At 42.1% G+C, this 19,380-nt stretch overlaps 1 protein-coding gene across 3 annotated transcripts in view; it reads left to right on the top strand.

Moving 5' to 3' along the window:
- The window catches only part of LOC140197548 (probable ATP-dependent RNA helicase DDX60), a 171,740-nt gene that overhangs the window by 6,260 nt on the left and 146,100 nt on the right, over positions 1-19,380 (top strand). For all 3 annotated transcript variants that reach the window (XM_072257624.1, XM_072257623.1, XM_072257622.1), the window contains exons 3-6: positions 4,637-4,826; positions 8,393-8,749; positions 16,150-16,266; positions 17,802-17,966. In XM_072257624.1, the coding sequence (XP_072113725.1) occupies positions 4,637-4,826; positions 8,393-8,749; positions 16,150-16,266; positions 17,802-17,966 (829 nt within the window). The remainder of the gene's footprint in view (positions 1-4,636; positions 4,827-8,392; positions 8,750-16,149; positions 16,267-17,801; positions 17,967-19,380) is intronic.

Here is a 19,380-nt window from a genome sequence, read left to right as displayed (position 1 = left end):
AGAGTAGTGGTTAGTGCAAAACTTCACCCACCGGTATCTGTAATGAGTTTGTATGCTGCATGGGTTTCCTCCGGGTTCTCCAGTTCCAAAGTTCAAAGTAAATTTTATTATCAAAGTACATTATTTTACCATATACAACCCTGAGATTCTTGTGGGCATATGCAACAAATCTATAGAATCTATAACAGAGACAAAGAAAGACCACCCAACTAGCATTCATTCAGAGTATAGAGGACAACAATCTGTGCAAATGAAAAAGAAGAAGCAATAATATGGATAAATAAGTAACAAATTGTCATGGTCCGGTCCGTGAAGTCCATGTTCCAGTTCACGGTCCAGTCTGTGGACTCCAGGTCTTCCGGCTGTCCCTTGTTTCAGTTGGGCTTAATCATAGGCACCTGATGCTCGTCTTGGGCCTGGGAATATCAGTGGCCCTAGGTTCGAGTGTGGGCACTGGTTCGTCTCATCAGTATCCCGTCCTCATCTCCGTGGGGTAAGTCAGGCCGTCTTTGCCGTTACCCTGCGATTGGATCTGTCCCTTCCTGTCCTTGCCTTCATTGGGTAAGCCAGGCCATCTTTGCCATTACCCTGAGGCTGGACTGTTCCCTTCTCTTCCCTTTCTTCTGAAGCCTTGTCTGTTTCGCTGTCAAGTTCTACCGCTGGAGCGAGACCAGAGCCTTGCTGTGTCAAGAAATTGTCTATCGTTGTTCGAAACTGTCTCTTTATGCCCTTGCCTTCGCTAGGTAGATCCGGCCGTTTGCCACTACCTTGTGTTGGGAACCGTCTTGTCGTGTTCAGCATTCTGTGTACGAGTCCCGGCCCTATGTCCTGCTCCCTAGGAGGGGAACTGACTCTCTGTAGAGTCCCGGCCCTAAGTCCTGTTCCCAAGGATGGGTCCCGGCTCTGTGTTCTGCGTTCTTGTCTCCCTCGACCAAGGTTCTGCATTCCTTTCTCCCTCGACCAAGTCAAGGCTTTGTGTTCTCGTCCTGTCCTTGTGCCTCACCCAGCCCAGGAGTACCTCGCCCAGCCTGGTGCTGGAGATTCCTTGTCCTGGACTGGAGTTCCCTCATCCTGTCCAGGAGTCTCATGTCCCGTCCTGTAGCCACGTCTTATCCTCCCCTAGATCCAGGTTCCAAGCCAGAGTCAAGACCCAGGTTCTGGGTCCTTGTTCAGTCTCTGGTTCGGGGTCCTAGTCCAGGCTCCTTGTCCAGTTCCTAGTACTTCAGTGTCTGTGTCTTGCATTTGGGTCCACCACCAGTGCCCCCCCCCCATGACACAAATATTGAGAACATGAGATGTAGTGTCCTTGAAAGTGAGTCCACAGGTTGTGGGAACAGTTCAGTGACGGGTGTAGTGAAGTTGAGGACTTTACATATGATAAATAAAGCTCACCTTTATCTTTAAATGGATGACTATACAATAGAAATGGCCAGTTCTGAAACAAAGGAAGTGACCAAGGTCATAGCTCCCTGAAATATGCTTCACAGGTTGATAGGGTGGTTAAGAAGGCATATAACATGCTTCCCTTTATTACTCGAGCCACTGAGTTCAAAAGTCAGGACGTTTTGTTACAGCTTTAGTTAGGCTGCAACTGGAGTATTGCTACAGCTCCATGTAGTTGCACCACTATAGGAAGGATGTTGAAGCTTTGGAAAGAGTGCAGAAGAGGTTTACTGGGAGGCTGCCTGATTAGAGGACATGTTCTATAACAAGAGGTTGGACAAACCTGGGTCATTTTCTCTGGAGTGGTGGAGGCTGAGGGGAGATCTGATAGAGGTTTACAAGATTATGAGTGGCATAGATAGAGTAGATGGTATCTTTTCCCAGGAGTTGAACTGTCTAATACCAGAGGGCATGCATTTAAGGTGAGAGGGGTGTAATTTCAAAGGAGTTGTGAGGAATAGGTTTTTTACAGAGTGCTGGCTGCCTGGGGTGATGGTAGAGGCAAATACATTACAGACTTTTAAAAGACATTTAGATAGACAGATAAATGTGAGGAAAATGTAAGGATATGAACAATCTGTAGGCAGAAGAGATTAGTTTAGTTGGCCTTTTATTTTTATTTGGCTCAGCACAACATTGTAGGCCGAAGGGCCTGTTCCTGTGCTGAACTCTTCTATGCTCCGTGTTCAATTACCTCAACTGTTAGATTTAAAAAATTGTATCCAGAAGACTACAGTATGCCTAGACACGTTCATTGACTTTTTTCCTAATTCTTTTTTGTAAATGTATAATTAATGTTTAATCTTTTGAGTGCTACTTGCATTTCCCTGTGATGCTGCAGACAGTAAGTTTTTCATTGTACCAGTGCGCATGGCAAATTACTCGACTTTGACTTTGACAGTCCACAAGGTACTGTCCCTCAAGCATAAATTGCCCCTTGTTGGAGCAATACAGGAAGCCAAAGGCAGAGAGATTAGAGTGTGAATAGGCTTCAGTACCAAGTCCAAGTTCAAGTTTATTGTCCTTCAACGGTGCACACGTATACCGCAAATGAAATAATGTTCCACCAGACCAACACAACACAGTACATATAATTCACACACACAACACATAAAGTAATATTGCTCGCAGTCGACCATGGATATTATATCCCAGCTGTCTATGTGATAAGCAAGCCAGGTCAGTACAATATGGAGAGCAAGCTGTTGCCTATGCTGCAGGCTCCCTTTCTCCAGCAGCTGATGGATCCAGAAGAACGACAGGGACTGATGTCGTTTGGCACCGGCAGTGTCGCAGGAGATGCCAGTCGTGTTGAACTCAATGTAGGACTGCCTTAGGGACTCCAGCTCCTGATTTTTCCTCGGGGTTTACTCCTGAAGCCTTCTTCATGAGTGGGTATAGCTACAATGTAGTGAAGGTTTGAGATTAGAGTTTTGCTTCACCTAGGTGAACAGCCAACCACAGCTAACAAGCCCTAGCTGCCCAGAAGGACTGGTTTTAAGGCACCAGTAACTCGTCTATGCCCCTTCTCCTGACAGTAGAAATAAGAAATCAGGGTGGAGGGGGAGGAGCACAAGGTGAAAGGTGAATCCATGTGGGAAGGAGAAAGTAGTAAGATGGGAGGAGGGCTGTGCAAATTGGAAAGTGAATGATATGAGAAGCTGGAGCTGGCGGACATAGTGAAGGGTGATCAGGGAACTCTGCTCTTCTCTCCAAAGAGGCTATGAGCAGGAATCTGGGAAAGATTGTGTCAACTCTGAGGGGGAAGCCACAACTAAGGAAAAATAAAGATGTTTCAGGGAGGCTGAATCGACAGTCTACACCTGCAAAATAAACAACAACATACACTCTGTGGCTACTTTGTTAGGTACGTCTGCTTGTTAATGCAATTATCTAATCAGCCGATCATGTGGTAGCAACTCAATGTATAAAAGCATGCAGACATGGCCAAGAGGTTCAGTTGTTGTTCAGACCAAACATCAGAATGGGGAAGAAATGTGATCTAAGTGACTTTGACCATGGAATGATTGTTAGTTGCGGATGGGATTGCTTGAGTATCTTAGAAACTGCTGATCTCCTGGGATTTTCACACACAACAGTCTAGAGTTTACAGAGAATGGTGCGAAAAACAAAAACATCCGGTGAGCAGCAGCACTGTGGGTGAAAATTCTTTGTTAATGAGAGAGGTCAGAGGAGAATGGCCAGACTGGTTCAAGCTGACAGGAAGGTGACAGTAATTCAAATAACCATGTGTTACAACAGTGGTGTTGTCCTGCTTGGTAGTGCAATAATATCAGCGCCAGACTCCGGAGTGAAGGTTCCCGAGTTCAAATCCAAGTCGGCTTGAGCGTTGAGCTAGCAATTCGGCCTCGTAAAAGCAAGAATAGCTTGCTACAGAAACACCGTCAAAAAGACGGTGCCCCGATAACTCCACTGCCGAGTTAAGGGCTATTAAAAAAAAACAACAGCAGTGGTGTGCAGAAGAACATCTCTGATCGCACAAAATGTCGAAACTTGAAGTGGATGGGCCACAGCAACAGCATACCATGAACATACACTCAGTGGCCACTTCATTAGGCACAGCAGGTACCACTGAGTGTAGGTATAATGACACTAAAGCAAGATTGAGAGTGAGAGAGAAGAAAGCATATAGTCCAAGGTTGCTCTCTGAAGACCTGGCATGAGATATTTAGCAGGCAAAGAAGTTATCTCATCCAAGATAGTTTTAGTGCCCCAGTATCTTGTGTGGGATCTCACATAGTTAACTCCCTTCGGAGTGTTACCTAGTGATTCATATATGGCACTGATGAGCAAGGGTACAGATACCTGCGTTGATACCAACAACACATCCTCGCTAATACAGAGGGTGTGCTTATCCGTTAAACCACCGGAAGTCAGAGACTTCCACACTAAAGTCAAAATCGGGTTTATTGTCATCTGCACAAGTATGTGTGTGAACAGGCACGATGAAAAACTTACTTGAGCAGCAGCACAAGCACAGAGCATCAGGTAAGCAGCAAATCTGCCAAGATCAAGGTCATAGATAGACCATGATCTCCGTCATACAACACGGCACGTAATGAATAACAGTGACTCCTCTTCTGAAGTACTACATTGGATGAGAATTGGCTTGGGCTTCTTGAAAACTTCTACGGTAAATACAAGCCTCTATTTAATGTTTTTCTTCAACCAGCATGACCAGTCTGCTTCGCGACTTCGTTGAGTCAGAGTTCTTTGTCATCGATGGCGACTCGTTAATGATAATGTACATTCACAATTCAACTGTTGACCCTGGGCAGAACCTGCACTTTTTTTATCTGGTGGAGTGGTTCCTGTTTGATTTGATCCAAAAGCAGGCCAAGTTCGTCATCACATTCTTTAAGGTGAGAATTAAATAAAATTTTGTCAAATTGATGTTATTTTTATTGAAAGGGCTGGTTGTTTCACCTGGGGCTATATGAAGGCATTCCACGTGTGGGCGTGGTGGCATAACAACACTGAGCCAACACAGTTCAAATCCCACTAATTAAAGGCAATGTTGGAAAATCCTATCTGGTATACAGATGCCCTTCAAGAAGGAAATTTGCAATCTTTATCCAGTCCTGTTTAACATATGAGGAGCATTTGATGTCTCTAGGCCTGTACTTACTAGAGTTGAGAAGAATGAGGGGGGATCTCACTGAAAGTTGGGGAATCTAGGATCGATCAGAGGGCACAGCCTCAGAATAGAGAGGAGTCCCTTTAGGACGTAGATAGGAACGTAGAAATCTACGGCTCACAATGTTGTACCAACCATGTAACCTACTCTAGAAACTGCCTAGAATTTCCCTACTACATAGCCCTCTATTTTTCTAACGAGAAGGCTCATGGAAGATAAAGAGTAATTTCTTTAACCAAAGGGTGGTGAATCTGTAGAATTTATTGCTATATATGGCTGTGGAGGCTGCGTCATTAGTATATTTAAAGCAGAGTTTTAAAGATTCTTGATTGGTAAGGGCATCAAAGGTTATGGGAAGAAAGCAGGAGAATGGGGTTGAGAGGGATAATGAATCAGCTGTGACACACAAAATGCTGGTGGAACTCAGCAGGCCAGGCAACATCTATGGAAATAAATAAACAGTTGATATTTTGGGCTGAGACACTTCGCCAGGACTGGAAAGGAAGGGGAAAGTTGCCAGAATAAGAAAATAGTGGGAGGGGAAGGAGTACAAGCTGGAAGGTGATAGACAAAGCCAGTTGGGTGGGGAAGGGATGACATAAGAAGCAGGGGGGTGATTGGTAAAAAAGGTAAAGAGCTGGAGAAGAAGGAAGCTGACAGGATAGGAGAGTGGACCATGGGAGAAAAGGAAACCGGAAGGGCACCAGGGGGAGATGATAGGTAGGCATGGAGAAAAGGTAAGAGGCCAGAGTGGGGAATTGAAGAAGAGGGAAGGGGGAGGAGAAAATTTACTGTAAGTCGGAGAAATCGATGTTCATACCTTCAGGCTGAAGACTACCTAGATAGAATATGAGGTAAACACCAGGAAATCTGCAGATGCTGGAATTTCAAGCAACACACACATTCTGATTTGTCTATCCACGGCCTCATCTACTGTAAAGATGAAGCCACACTCAGGTTGGAAGAACAACACCTTATATTCCGTCTGGGTAGCCTCCAACCTGATGGCATGAACATTGACTTCTCTAACTTCCATTAATGCCCCACCTCCCCTTCATACCCCATCTGTTATTTATTTATTATTGTTAAATTTTTCTCTCTCTCTCTTTTTTCTCCCTCTGTCCCTCTCATTATACTCCTTGCCCATCCTCTGGGCTTCCCCCCTCCCCCTTTCTTTCTCCTTAGGCCTCCCGTCCCATGATCCTCTTCCTTCTCCAGCCTCATATCCCTTTTGCCAATCAACTTTCCAGCTCTTAGCCCCATCCCTCCCCCTCCTGTCTCCTCCTATCATTTCGGATCTCCCCCTCCCCCTCCCACTTTCAAATCTCTTACTATCTCTTCTTTCAGTTAGTCCTGATGAAGGGTCTCAGCCCAAAACGTCGACTGTACTTCTTCCTAGAGATGCTGCCTGGCCTGCTGCGTTCACCAGCATTTTTTGGAATATGAGGTGTTGCTTCTCCAATCTGAGAGTGGCCTCTTTGTGGCAGAAGAGGAGGCCCTGGACTGATGTGTTGGAACAGGAATGGGGATAAGAATTAAGATGGTTGGCCACTGGGAAATTACCCTTTTTGCAGATAAAGCAAAGGTGATCCACAAAGTGGTCTGTCAGTCTACTTTGGGTCTCACTAATTTAGAGAAAGCCTCATCAGGAGCACAGGTGCAGTGGACAACCCCAACGAATTTGCAAGTAAAGTGTTACTGCACCTGGAAGGTCCTGAATGGAGATGAGGGAGGAGGTGAATGGGTGGGTATAGCACTTCTGTTGCTTGCAGGGATAAAAGCCAGGAGGGAGAATAGTGGGGAAGGATGAATGGACAAGGGAATCATGGAGGGAGTGGTCCCTGCAGAAAACAGAGAGTAGTGGGGAAGTAAAGAAGCGATTGGTGGTCGGATCCCGTTAAAGATGGTGGAAGTTATGGAGAATGATGTCTTGGACGTGGAGGCTCAAGGATTGTTGGGTGATGACAAGAGGAACGCTATCCTTGTTTAGCCAGCAGGTAGATGGAGTGAGTGCGGTAGTCCAGGAAATAGAGGAGATGCTGGTGAGGGCAGCATCAATGGTAGAGGAAGGGAAACCCATTCTTTGAAGAGAACACTTCTGATGTCCTGGAAAGGAAAGCCTCATCCTGGGAGCAGATGTAGTGGAGACAAAGGAACTGAGAAAACAGAATGGCATTTTTACAGGAGAGAGGGTGGAAAAAAACATGGTAATTGGTGGGTTTATAGAAGATATCAGTGCACATTATAAATCAGCCATGATGGAACATTGAAGCAGATTCAATGGGCTGAAAGGCCTAATTAGCTCCTATGTCTTATTGTCTTATGGTCTGATGAGTTCAAACTCTCGTATAGTGCTGTTTCTTAACTGCCTCTTTGATCCAAGGGAATGAAAGTTTATTAGTTTATTAAGTATTAAAGACTAATGATTTACCTTATTTGCCACGTATATGTTATGACTAATATAGAAAAGCTTAACAACTGGCCTCTTTAGCAACCTATCAACTTGTGTGAACTCTTTCAAAGAGCTATGGACTTTGTTCCCAAAATCCCTCTTGTTAATGATCTTGCCATTAATTGTGCACTGTCCATTTACAGAGCCATAGAACACTACAGTACAGAAACAGGTCCTTCAGCCCATCTAGTCCATGCCAAACCATCAATCTACCTAGTTCCATGGACCTGCACCCAGACCATAACCCTCCATACCCCTCCCATCCATGTATCTATCCAGATTTATCTTAAATGTTGAAATCACTCTCTCATCTATCACTTCCACTGGCAGCTTGTTCCACACTCTCACCACCCTTTTCATGAAGTTCCCCCTAGTGTTTGCCTTAAACATTTCACCTTTCACCTTTAACCCATGACCTCTAGTTGTAGTCCCACTCAACCTCAGTTGAAAAAAAACCTACTTGATTCCACCCTATCTATATCCCTCAGAATTTTGTATACCTCTATCAAATCTCCCCTCATTCTTCTACACTCCAGGGCATAAAGTCCTAATTTTTTCAATCTTTCTCTATAACTCAGGACCTCAAGACCCAGCAATATCCTTGTAAATTTTCTCTGCACTCTTTCAACCTTATTGACAGCGGTAGGAAGGTGACCAGAATTGCACACAATGTTGGATCGCCCAAAATGCAACACCTCACACTTCTCTAGATAAAGCTCTAATTGCCATTCTCCGCCAATTTCTGCAACTGATTTAGAACCCCCTCTGTCCTTGGGTAATCTTCCACAGTATTAACGCCATCAATCTTTGTTCAGTAATTGTCTGCCCTCTCTTCCCAGGATGTTGAATGTATTTGGAACCAAAGTTGCCTGTGCCTCTCAATCCGTGAGGCACTGATTCTCCACCTTCAGCACAACACAGATATCCCAGTCCACACGGAGTTCTCTAGCTGTTTAGATCCCAAATGGAAGGCCTTCTTGGACAAGAACCACCCGTACTTTGTGATGATTTCTGAAACAGCTAATCCAGGAGGAAAGGGGTCATATGCTCCCACCGCACTGTTCCACACGCTGATGATTCACACACTGGGGAATGGAATTAATGTGGTCCTTACATCAGGAATCGACCAGGACATTCTCAGAGTGAATGGGTATCACAAGACCAGCAACGCATCATTAATTTCTGTGTTTCAGCAGGTAAACTTACCGTTGTGTCTGTGCACAACTACATATCAATTAAATAAAAGCATGCACATGGGAGATGGTTTTAACTGGTGTATTCACATTGTAATGAGAGAGAGAGAGAGAAAACAATGCACATTCACAGAGAACAGATCAATACATAGTGCATAAAAGAAATCGAAACATACATTACATTTCCCCCCCCTTTAGATTAATGCAACATCAAACTGTATATGTACAAAACATTCAATTTCCCTTTCATAAACCCATATTAGATAGATTCTGACATTGTACCGGATGACTGGAAAATTGCAAATGTTACTCTGCTATTTAAGAAGGGTGGGAGGCAGCAGAAAGGAAACTATAGACCTGTTAGCCTGACATCAGTGATTGGGAAGTTGTTGGAATCGATTGTTAGGGATGAGATTACGGAGTACCTGGAGACACAGGGCAAAATATTCCAAAACCAGCATAGTTTCCTGAAAGGAAAATCCTGCCTGACAAACCTACTGCAATTCTTTGAGGAAATTACAAGCAGGGTAGACAAAGGAGATGCAGTAGACATGGTGTACTTGGATTTTCAGAAGGCCTTTGACAAGGTGCCGCACATGAGGCTGCTTAGCAAGATAAGAGCCCATGGAATTACAGGAGAGTTACTAGCATGGGTGGAGCATTGGCTGATCAGCAGAAAATAGAGAGTGGGAATAAAGGGATCCTATTCTGGCTGGCTGCCGGTTACCAGTGGAGTTCCACAGGGGTCGGTGTTGGGACCGCTGTTTTTTACGATGTACGTCAATGATTTGGACTACAGTATTAATGGATTTGTGGCTAAATTTGCCGATGATACAAAGACAGGAGAAGGAGCGGGTTGTGTTGAGGAAACACAGAGCCTGCAGAGAGACTTAGATAGTTTAGGGGAATGGGCAAACAAGTGGCAAATGAAATACAATGTTGGAAAGTGTATGGTCATGCACTTTGGTGGAAGAAATAAATGAGCAGACTATTATTTAGATGGGGAGAAAATTCAAAGTGCAGAGATGCAAAGGGACTTGGGAATCCTTGTGTAAGATACCCTAAAGGTTAACCTCCAGGTTGAGTTGGTCGTGAAGAAGGCGAATGCAGTGTTGGCAGTCATAGAATATAAGAGCAGGGATGTGATGTTGAGGCTCTATAAGGCACTTGTGAGACCACACTTGGAGTATTGTGTGCAGTTTTGGGCTCCTTATTTTAGAAAGGATATACTGACATTGGAGAGGGTTCAGAGAAGATTCACAAGAATGATTCCAGGAACGAAACGGTTACCGTATGAGGAACGTCTGGCAGCTCTTGGGCTATATTCCCTGGAGTTCAGGAGAATGAGGTGGGTTATCATAAAAACATTCCAAATGTTAAAAGGCCTGAACAGATTAGCTATGACAAAGTTATTTTCTAGGATAAGAGCGCACAACTTCAGGATTGAAGGACATCCATTTAGAACTGAGATGCGGAGAATTTACTTTAGTCAGAGGGTGGTAAATCTGTGGAATTTGTTGCCACAAGTGGCTGTGGATGCCAATTCATTGGGTGTATTTAAGGCAGAGATAAATAGGTTCTTGATTAGCCAAGGCGTCAAAGGGTATGGGGTGAAAGCAGGGGAGTGGGGATAACTAGAAGAATTGGATCAGCCCATGATTGAATGGCGGAGCAGACTTGATGGGCCAAATGGCCGACTTCTGTTCCTATACCTTATGGTCTAATTAAAAATAAACATGCTTTCATAATAACAGTCCATAACTAACTTCACAGTTCTAAAGGTTGAGTCTTTTGGGTAGCGCTCTGCTTCTTTCAGGATAGCGCCTCTGGGCCTGGGGAGTGGCAACAGGTTTGGTAAGTTTCTTGTCTAAGACGACATTCTCCGTTTCTGCTGTCAGTGGCATCTTCTCTGAGAGGTAAGGCCAGTGACTGTAATGTGTCAGTCTTGTTGGATGCAATCAACTCAGGTGTGTTCTTCGGTTGAGCATCCGGTATCTGGTCCACATGACATCTCCATGTCTGATCTCCAACATCAACTGTGCACATCAGTGGTCCAGTTCCTGCAGCTATCCTGCTGGGTGTCCATTTGTTTTCTCCGTAATCATGCACCAGAGCTTCCTGTCCAATCTCAAAGGTCCTTTCTGCTTCACTTGGCAACTGACTGAATTGTTTATTCTGCACTTCCCTCTGTAGATCTGGTTTCAGGAGGTCTATGTGAGATCTCAGATTCCTGCTCATGAACAGCACTACAGGTGTTTGATTTGTTGTCGCATGAACATGGTTCCAATACACAAAAAGGAAGTTGTCCACCTTGTGGTGTAGAGAAATGTCCTCCTTGTCCAATCTTTAATGGAATTCTTGAAGGTTTTTCAGCTTTCACAGGGGACAAGGCAAGGCTGTCCATTAAGTCCTTTGTTGTTTAATTTAATATTAGAACCCCTTGCTATTGCTCTTCGTGAGGCTAAAAATATCCATGGGATCTTTGTGAATGAGACCATGCATAAGGTCTCTCTTTATGCTGATGATTTATTGGTTTATATATCTAACCCTGATGAATCCATTCCTGCCTTGCTAAAATTATTTAATGAATTTGGAGGTTTTTCAGGATATAAAATAAATTTTAGTACAAGTGAATTGTTTCCTTTAAATGATTCTGTCTCTATAGATGATAATACTCCTTTTAAAGTTTCAGACTCTTTTAGATATTTAGGTATTATAATTACTAAAAAATATAAGGATCTTTATAAAGCTAATTTTGTTCCCTTAGTAGACTCTATGAAGTATTTATTTAGTAGATGGAGTCCACTTACATTTTCACTTGTTGGTCGTATTCATATAGTTAAAATGATGATTTTACCGAAATTTTTATATTTATTTCAGAATATTCCTGTTTTTTTGACTAGGAAGTTTTTTGATCGGATTGATTCTATTATTTTATCTTTTATTTGGAATAATAAAAGACCAAGAATTAGTAAATGTCATTTACAAAAATTGAAAAAGGATGGAGGTCTTGCTTTGCCTAATTTTAGAATGTATTATTGGGCTGTTAATGTGCGATATATGTCTTTTTGGTTGTACTGGGTTGATAAGAGTGATCAGCCAATTTGGGTAGACCTGGAACTGAAAGTTGTAAAACAGTTTTGTTTAACCTTGTTATTGGGAGCTCCTTTACCTATGCAATTAGGTAAAGTTGTTAATTTAAACCTATATCCTGTGATTGAGTATTCTTTACAAATTTGGCTCCAGTTCCGCAATTTTTTTAATCTTAAAAAATTTAAACTTTGTAGTTTAATTTACCGAAATTACTTTTTTAAGCCTTCTTTGAGTGATCCAATTTTTTTACTTTGGAAAAATAAAGGTATTAATTCTTTTCTGGATTTATTTAAAGAAGATAGATTGATGTCTTTTGAACAATTAATGGATAAATATTCTCTTTCATACTCACACTTTCTGCAATACCTTCGTTAGATATTTTTTACAAAAATATTTAAGTAATTTTTCTTACATATTGGAAGCTGACCTGTTAGATACTATTATGAGTTTGATTAAGGGTTCTATTGGAAGAATTTATAATTTATTATTACAATGGGATAAGCGTCCTTTATCTAAGATTAAACAGGATTGGGAAAAGGAACTTAATTTGACTTTTATGACAGAGGATTGGATGCGGATATTGAAGTTGGTTAACTCTTCTTCAATTTGTGCTAGCCACTCATTGATTCAATTTAAAATTGTACATCATTATCATTTGACAAAGGAGAGACTTTCTAAAATCTTTCCTAATGTCGATAGTCATTGTGATAGATGTAAAACTGAGATAGCTACACTGACACATATGTTTCGGTCTTGTTCTATATTGGAACAGTTCTGGAAGTTGGTTTTCTCAACAATTTCTAAAGTACTTAAAATTAATTTGCAACCTAATAAATTAACTGTGCTTTTTGGAATAGTTCCTCAAAATATTCATGGTATTTCTGTGTCTGACCAACATGTTATTGCATTTGTTACATTGATAGCTAGGAGGGCCATTTTGTTGAAGTGGAAGGATACATCAGCTCCCACTTTGTCACAATGGTTCTCTCAATCGATGTTATGTCTTAGTTTGGAGAAAATTAGTTGAACCTTTGAACCTTTATTTGCTTTTGAGAAAAGATGGGGCTCATTTGCTCGTTATTATCATTTGAGTTAATTGATATAATTTTTCCATGATCTAATTGTAAATTTTTTTAGTATATTTTTTTTTCTTGCTGGCGGTTTGATGTTTATTTTTAGAAGCTTTTTGTATGACGCATGACTCCGGGGTTGTACACCTAATGGGCTCTTTTTTTTTCTCACTTTTCTGCTTAGTAGGTTTTTTTTGTTATCACAAAACTTTTTTTCAATCTTTAAGATAATGTTTTTTTGAGGCATTGTAAGTGTTGTTACTTCAATGTACTCATGTTATTTTTCCTGTATATAACAATAAAAAGATTTGAAAAGAAAGACTTCTTGAAGGTTTGGATAAACCTTTCAGCTAAAGCATTTGTTGCTGGGTGGTGGGGAGCTTACGTGAAATGTCTGTTGCCATTTTTCTCATGAACAGTCAGAATTCTTCTGACATGTATTGTGGTCCGTTGTCACAATTTGTTCTGGTAAGCAGTTACTGGCGAAGATAGTCCGTAGGGCGGAGGTAGTCTTTGCCGAGGTGATTGATTTCATTGCTAAAACCTCCGGCCACTTCAAATGAGTATCTACAGCAATCAGGAACATGGAGTCCATGAATGGCCCAACAAAGTCAATATGTATTTTTTGCCATGGTGAAGGTAGCCACTCCCACGTGTGTAATGGTGCCTGTGGGGGTGCATTTTGAACTTTCTGGCATCTCAAATAGCTTTTGGCCAAGTCTTCGTTGTGTTTATCTATTCCCTTCTCAAACACCTTCTCATTAGCATTAAGCATCTGTGCCAGTCTCTGGTTAGTGCTACCATTTGGGCTGCAGTTATGTGTTGATGCCACACTGGGAGCTTTGTTTGAGTGCCAATCTAGTTGGATTTTTCTCAACCATTCACATCTGAAAAGTGCTGGCCCTCCACGTTTCAATATATTGAGCTCTAATTGCTGCGTCTGGTATGTCACGTTTATTTTCAGTTTGCCTTTGGGAGTCACTTTTTCACCTGTGTAAGTCTCTGGCATCACTGAGGTCTTCTCTCGTGTTATCTTAGAAAACAGTCTGTTGTAGCCAGGCTCTGGCTTTACATCAGATACATTTATTGTGATCCAGATGATTTTGTGATCTGCTTCAGTTATACTATACAGTTCACCTTTGTCAGACTCTGTTGACCGATTGTTTTACATTTGGTAACTTTATGCATTTGCTTTGTTTTGTGTTTGAGACTTTTCACTCAGTTGTGCTTTTTGTCTGCCTTGCACATTTTCTCTATGTGGCCTTGTATGTGCAGACTTTTTCTTTGAACCAACAGTGATTTGCATCATGGGAGGACTTGGTGCATTGATAACATCTTTGGCTTTTTGCACCATTCAGGGACATTTCGTGCATTTCACAAACTAACCTCCTTTTCTGTTATTCTGCTGCATCCTTTGCTGCAGTCCCTAATGATATTGCAATAGTCAATGCCTATTCTAAGGTTAGGTCTCTTTCGGATAATAGCCTCTTTTGAGTGCTTTGACTACGCATGCCACATACAAGCCTGTCCCTTAATGCATCAGAAAGTCCATCTCTAAAGTTACAGTACTGGGAAAGTTTGCACAGTTCTGCAATGTATTCAGAAATGCTTTCATTTTTTGACTGGTTCCTTTTGTAAAATCTAAACCTCTCAGCTCTTGCCAGCAGTTTAGGGCTCAAGTGATTTTGTAAAATTGTAACAATTTCAATAAACGTCTTGCTTGCTGTCTTTTCAGGGGTTGCCAAGACGCGTAAGAGACTATGTTTTTAGGCTCATTGAGCTAAGAAGTGTGGAGACGAGGTGAGGTTATAGATGAAGTTCTGGGCTACTTAGAGGCACATGATAAAGCAAGGCCGAAGTCAGTATGGTTTCCTGAAGAGGAAATAACGGAGTGTTATTAAAGGAGAGTCAGTAGATGTCGAATTTTCAGAAGGCCTTTAACAAGGTGCTGCTCACGAGGCTTCTAGACAAGATAAGAGCCCATGGTATAATAGGAAAGATACTAGCATGGATGGAAGATTAGCTGACTGGCAAAAGGCAAAGAGTGCGAATAAAGGGGGCGTTTTCTGATTTAGTGACAAAGAATGGGAATGAAGGGTGCCTTTTCTGCCCAGTGATTAGTGGTTTTCTGCAGGAATCTGTATTGGGGCCGCTTCGCTTGACAGTTATATGTCAATGACTGAATGACAAAATTGATGGTTTTGCGGCCAGCTTTGCAGACAATACAAAGATAGGTGGAGGGGCAGGTAGCGTTGAGGAAGCAAAAGGACTTAGACAGATTAGGAGAATGGGCAAAGAAGTGGCTGATGAAATACAGTGCAGGAAAGTGTACTGCATGGTCATACACTTTGCTAGAAGGAATAAAGGCATAAACTATTTTCTAAATGGGGAGAAAATTTAGAAATCAGAGGTGCAAAGGGACTTTGGAGTCCTTGTGTAGGATTTCCTAAATATTAACTGATAGGTTAAGTCATTGGTAAGGAAGACAAATGCAAGGACAGAGTCTTATAACCCTGTTGTTATAAGACACTTAAATAGACCTCTTGTAGAATAGATCTCAGTCTACCACGTTGTGGGCCTCGCACTTTATTGTCCACCTGTTCTGTAACTGTTACACTTTATTCTGCATTCAAAGTTGTAAGCCCAATTTAACTTTATTGTCATAGTATGCATTATGGCCCTGCGTTGGTTGAGGTCGACCGTGGATGTAGCGTCCTAGCTGTCTACTTTGTACAGCACCGTCTCTGGCTGACTAGACTAATGCAAGTGCAGCAGTCTCAGTTGCAAAGGTAGCATCTATATCTTCTGCTGCTTTCAGGAATTTTTCCTCACCTGATTTCAGGATGCTTCTCCACCTGGTGTGGTTCAATGTTGATGTACTTGTCAGTAAATACAGATCTCTCTGTGCCTCACTGATTATTGTTGTAAGAGGTTTTGTTTTAACAACACAACGATTCAGGAACAACTTCTTCCCCTCTGTCATCCAATTTCTGAATGAACATTGAACCTATGAACAGTACTTAACTACTTTTCCCCCCGCTTTTTGCAGTACTTATTTAATTTAACTATTATACAGTATATAAACACACATACACACTTACTGTAATTCAGTTTTCTTTTTTCACTATTATCATGTACTTTATTGTAAAGTTAACAAATTTCACAACGTATGCTGGTGATATTAAGCTTGATTCTGATTCTCTCTGCACTGAATGTCCTGCTTTTCACCCCACAATGCAGAGGGCAGCAGATCTGAAATGTGCTCAGGAGCAACTGCTGAGAACTGCACCGGAGTTTCGCTGGCAAGTGTTTGGTGCTGCAGATGGAAAAAAACTGATGGATACTCTCCACAGTGAGGTAAGGTTTCTTCTTGTTGCTCATGGAAATCTATCTGGAAAATGACTGTCTGGAAATAGAGCCAAAAAATCAGATTTTCTGTCTCAGACTTGTCCCAATAGTTTTATACCATCTTGAACAAGGTTCCTGATTAAGGTTCGTGAGAACAAATCCAGGAATGAAAGGGTTAATGTATGAAGAGTGTTTGATGACTCTGGGCCTGTTCTCCTTAGAATTTAGAAGAATGAGGGGGGATCTTGTTGAAACCTATCGAATATTGAAAGAGTGAATATGGAGAGGATGTTTCCTATGATGGGGGAGTCAACCTCAGAACAGAAGGATGTTCCTTTAGAACAGAGATGAGGAGGAATTTCTTTAGCCAGAGGGTGGTGACTCTGTGGAAATCATTGCCACAGATGGCTGTGGAGGCCAATTGAATATATTTAAAGCACATGTTGATAAGATCTTGATTAGTGAGGGTATCACATGGTATAGGGAGAATGGAGTTAAGAGTGATAATAAACCAGCCATGATGGAATGGCAGGGCAGATTCAATGGGCTGGATGGCCTAATTCTGCTCCTATGACTTATGATCATTTGGAATTTACCTCTTGGACGATAAAGGGGAACTCTTGATTGCTTAGTCTATCACATCATAATCTTATAGTCTTATTATTTAACCATTTGCTAACTCTATATATCAGAACAGACTCCGATTCGGATTAATTTATCACACATACATCGAAAAATACAGTGAAACATGCCATTTGTGTTAACAACCAACACAATATAAGTCTGCCCTGTGGAAAGGGGGCGGCCCGCAAGTATCGTCACACATTCCAGCACCAACATACCACGTCCACATGCTCAGCAGAACAACACAGAGCACAACTAGCAACAAAACGACAAAAGCAAAACAAGCCCTGTTCCCCACTCCCAACGCTGATTCACAGTCCTCCAACTTCAGGGCAGGCTGTCTCCAGCTCCCCACATCCTGAATGCATGCTGGTAGGTTAATTGAGCCCTGGTGTGTACGGGATTGGTGGAATTTGGGTAGGATGGGAGAATAATGAAATTGGGATTTGTGGAGGATTAGCAAAATGGGTGCTTGGTGCCCAGCATGGAATCAATGGGTCAAAGTGTTTGCTGGTCTTACAGGTCAGATACCTCTGGAAATTGCAAGCTAAACTCAGTTTCTCTATAATTTCACTTTCCCTCTCTGGCTGTCATTCTCTCTCTCACTCTCTACCCTCATCTTTCTCTGTCTCTCTCCTTGTCTCTCTCTCTCTCTCTCTCTCTCTCTCTCTCTCTCTCTCTCTCTCTCCCTCTGTCTGTTCCTCTGTGTCTCCCTGTCTGCCTCTCTCTCTGCACCCTCTCTCTCTCTATCTATCTATCTAGCTTTCAGTCTCTGTTTCTATCTTGTCTCTCTATATTCATTGTAAAGTGTTGTGGGATGATTAGGGATTACGGGCAGGAGGAGGTTCCTAATATAATGTGAGGTTCTGGCTAAATGACAGATGTTCACGTAGAGAGATGACTACATTATACCTCCCCAGATTCACCAGACCTTCTCCGCCCTGAAGCTTCTGTGGCCCCAAGGAGAAGATGTCCGAAAAATTGTGTGTGCTGTGTCTTGCTCTGTGGCACTGAAAATCTATGGCTACAAGATGACAATGGCCAAGTCAACAGGAGAAAAGACTGGAGCATCAGGCAATAATGAGGTGAATCTCTTTCTCTAACATTCTGTGACGTTTAATGACAGGATTTTCAACAGCATTGATGTACAGAGGGATCTTGGGGTCCAAGTTCATAGCTCCCTGAAAGTGGCTGCACAATTGAGAGGGTCATAAAGAATGCAAAACGCATGCTTGCCTTTTTTAATCGAGGCATTGAGTTCAAGAGTCATAAGGTTATGTTGCAGCTGGTTAGACCATACTTGGAATAATGCATTCAGTTCTCATTGCCCAATAACAGAAAGGATGTGGAGATTTTGGAAAGGATGCTGCCTGAGTTAAAGAACATGTGCTACAGGGAGAAGACAGATGCCAAAGGGAGTCAAGTGCAATGTAATGCATTTGGGAAGTTATAGAGTCATAGACCTACCTCAGTAGCCACTTTTCCGTACCTATATTCTGTACCTAGAATTGGTGGTCTTCTGCTGCTGTAGCCCATCCACTTGCAGGTTTGACTCTGATGTGTTGTACATTCAGAGGTGCTCTTTGGCACACCACTGTAACAGTGTTATTTGAGCTACTGGCACTTTCCTGTCAGCTTGAACTAGTCTGGCCATTCTTTTCTGACCTCTCTCATTAACAAGGTGCTTCACTGGATGCTTTTTGTTTCAAGCACTATTCTCTGAAAACACTAGAGACTGTTGTGTGAGATCAGAAGTTTCTGAGATACTCAAACCACCCTGTCTGGCAGCAACAATCATTCCGTGATCAAAGTCACTTAGATCACATTTCTTCCCCATTCTGATGTTTGGTCTGAACAACTGAACCTCTTGACCATGTCTGCATGCTTTTATGCAGTGGCTTTCTCTTTGCCACTTTCCCATAAAGCTGCAACTGGTGAAGCACCCAAGCAACAGTTATATGTGCTGTCTCTCCTATCTCAGCCACTGAAGCTTGTAACTCCTCCAGAGCTGTCATAGGTCTCTTGATGGCCTTCCTCACTAGTCTCCTCCTTGCACAATCACTCAGTTTAAGAGGACGGCCTGCTCTAGGCATATTTACAGCTGTATCATATGCTTTCCATTTCTTGATGATTGACTTAACTGTACTCCAAGGGATATTCAGTGACTTGGAAATTGTATCCATCTTCTTACTTGTGCTTTTCAATAACCTTATCATAGAGTTACTTGGAGTGTTCTTTTGGCTTCATGGTGTAGTCTTTGCCAGCAGTTGGACCTTCCAGATACAGATGTATTTTTATTACAATCAATTGAAGCACCTTAACTGCACACAGGTCTCCAAAAACAGATCTTAATTTAACTGATGATGTGGCTTCTAAAATGAATTGGCTGCACCAGTGATGATTTGGCAAATCCTATTAAAGATGGGGGGGGGGGGTGAATACTTAAGCGATCAATTATTTTGTGTTTTATATTTGTAATTAATTTAGATCACTTTTTAG

The sequence above is a fragment of the Mobula birostris genome, chromosome 5 (assembly GCF_030028105.1).
Source record: "Mobula birostris isolate sMobBir1 chromosome 5, sMobBir1.hap1, whole genome shotgun sequence".
Taxonomy (NCBI): domain Eukaryota; kingdom Metazoa; phylum Chordata; class Chondrichthyes; order Myliobatiformes; family Myliobatidae; genus Mobula; species Mobula birostris.
Note: the sequence above shows the minus strand (reverse complement) of the source record. Positions and strands in the feature narration are given on the sequence as shown.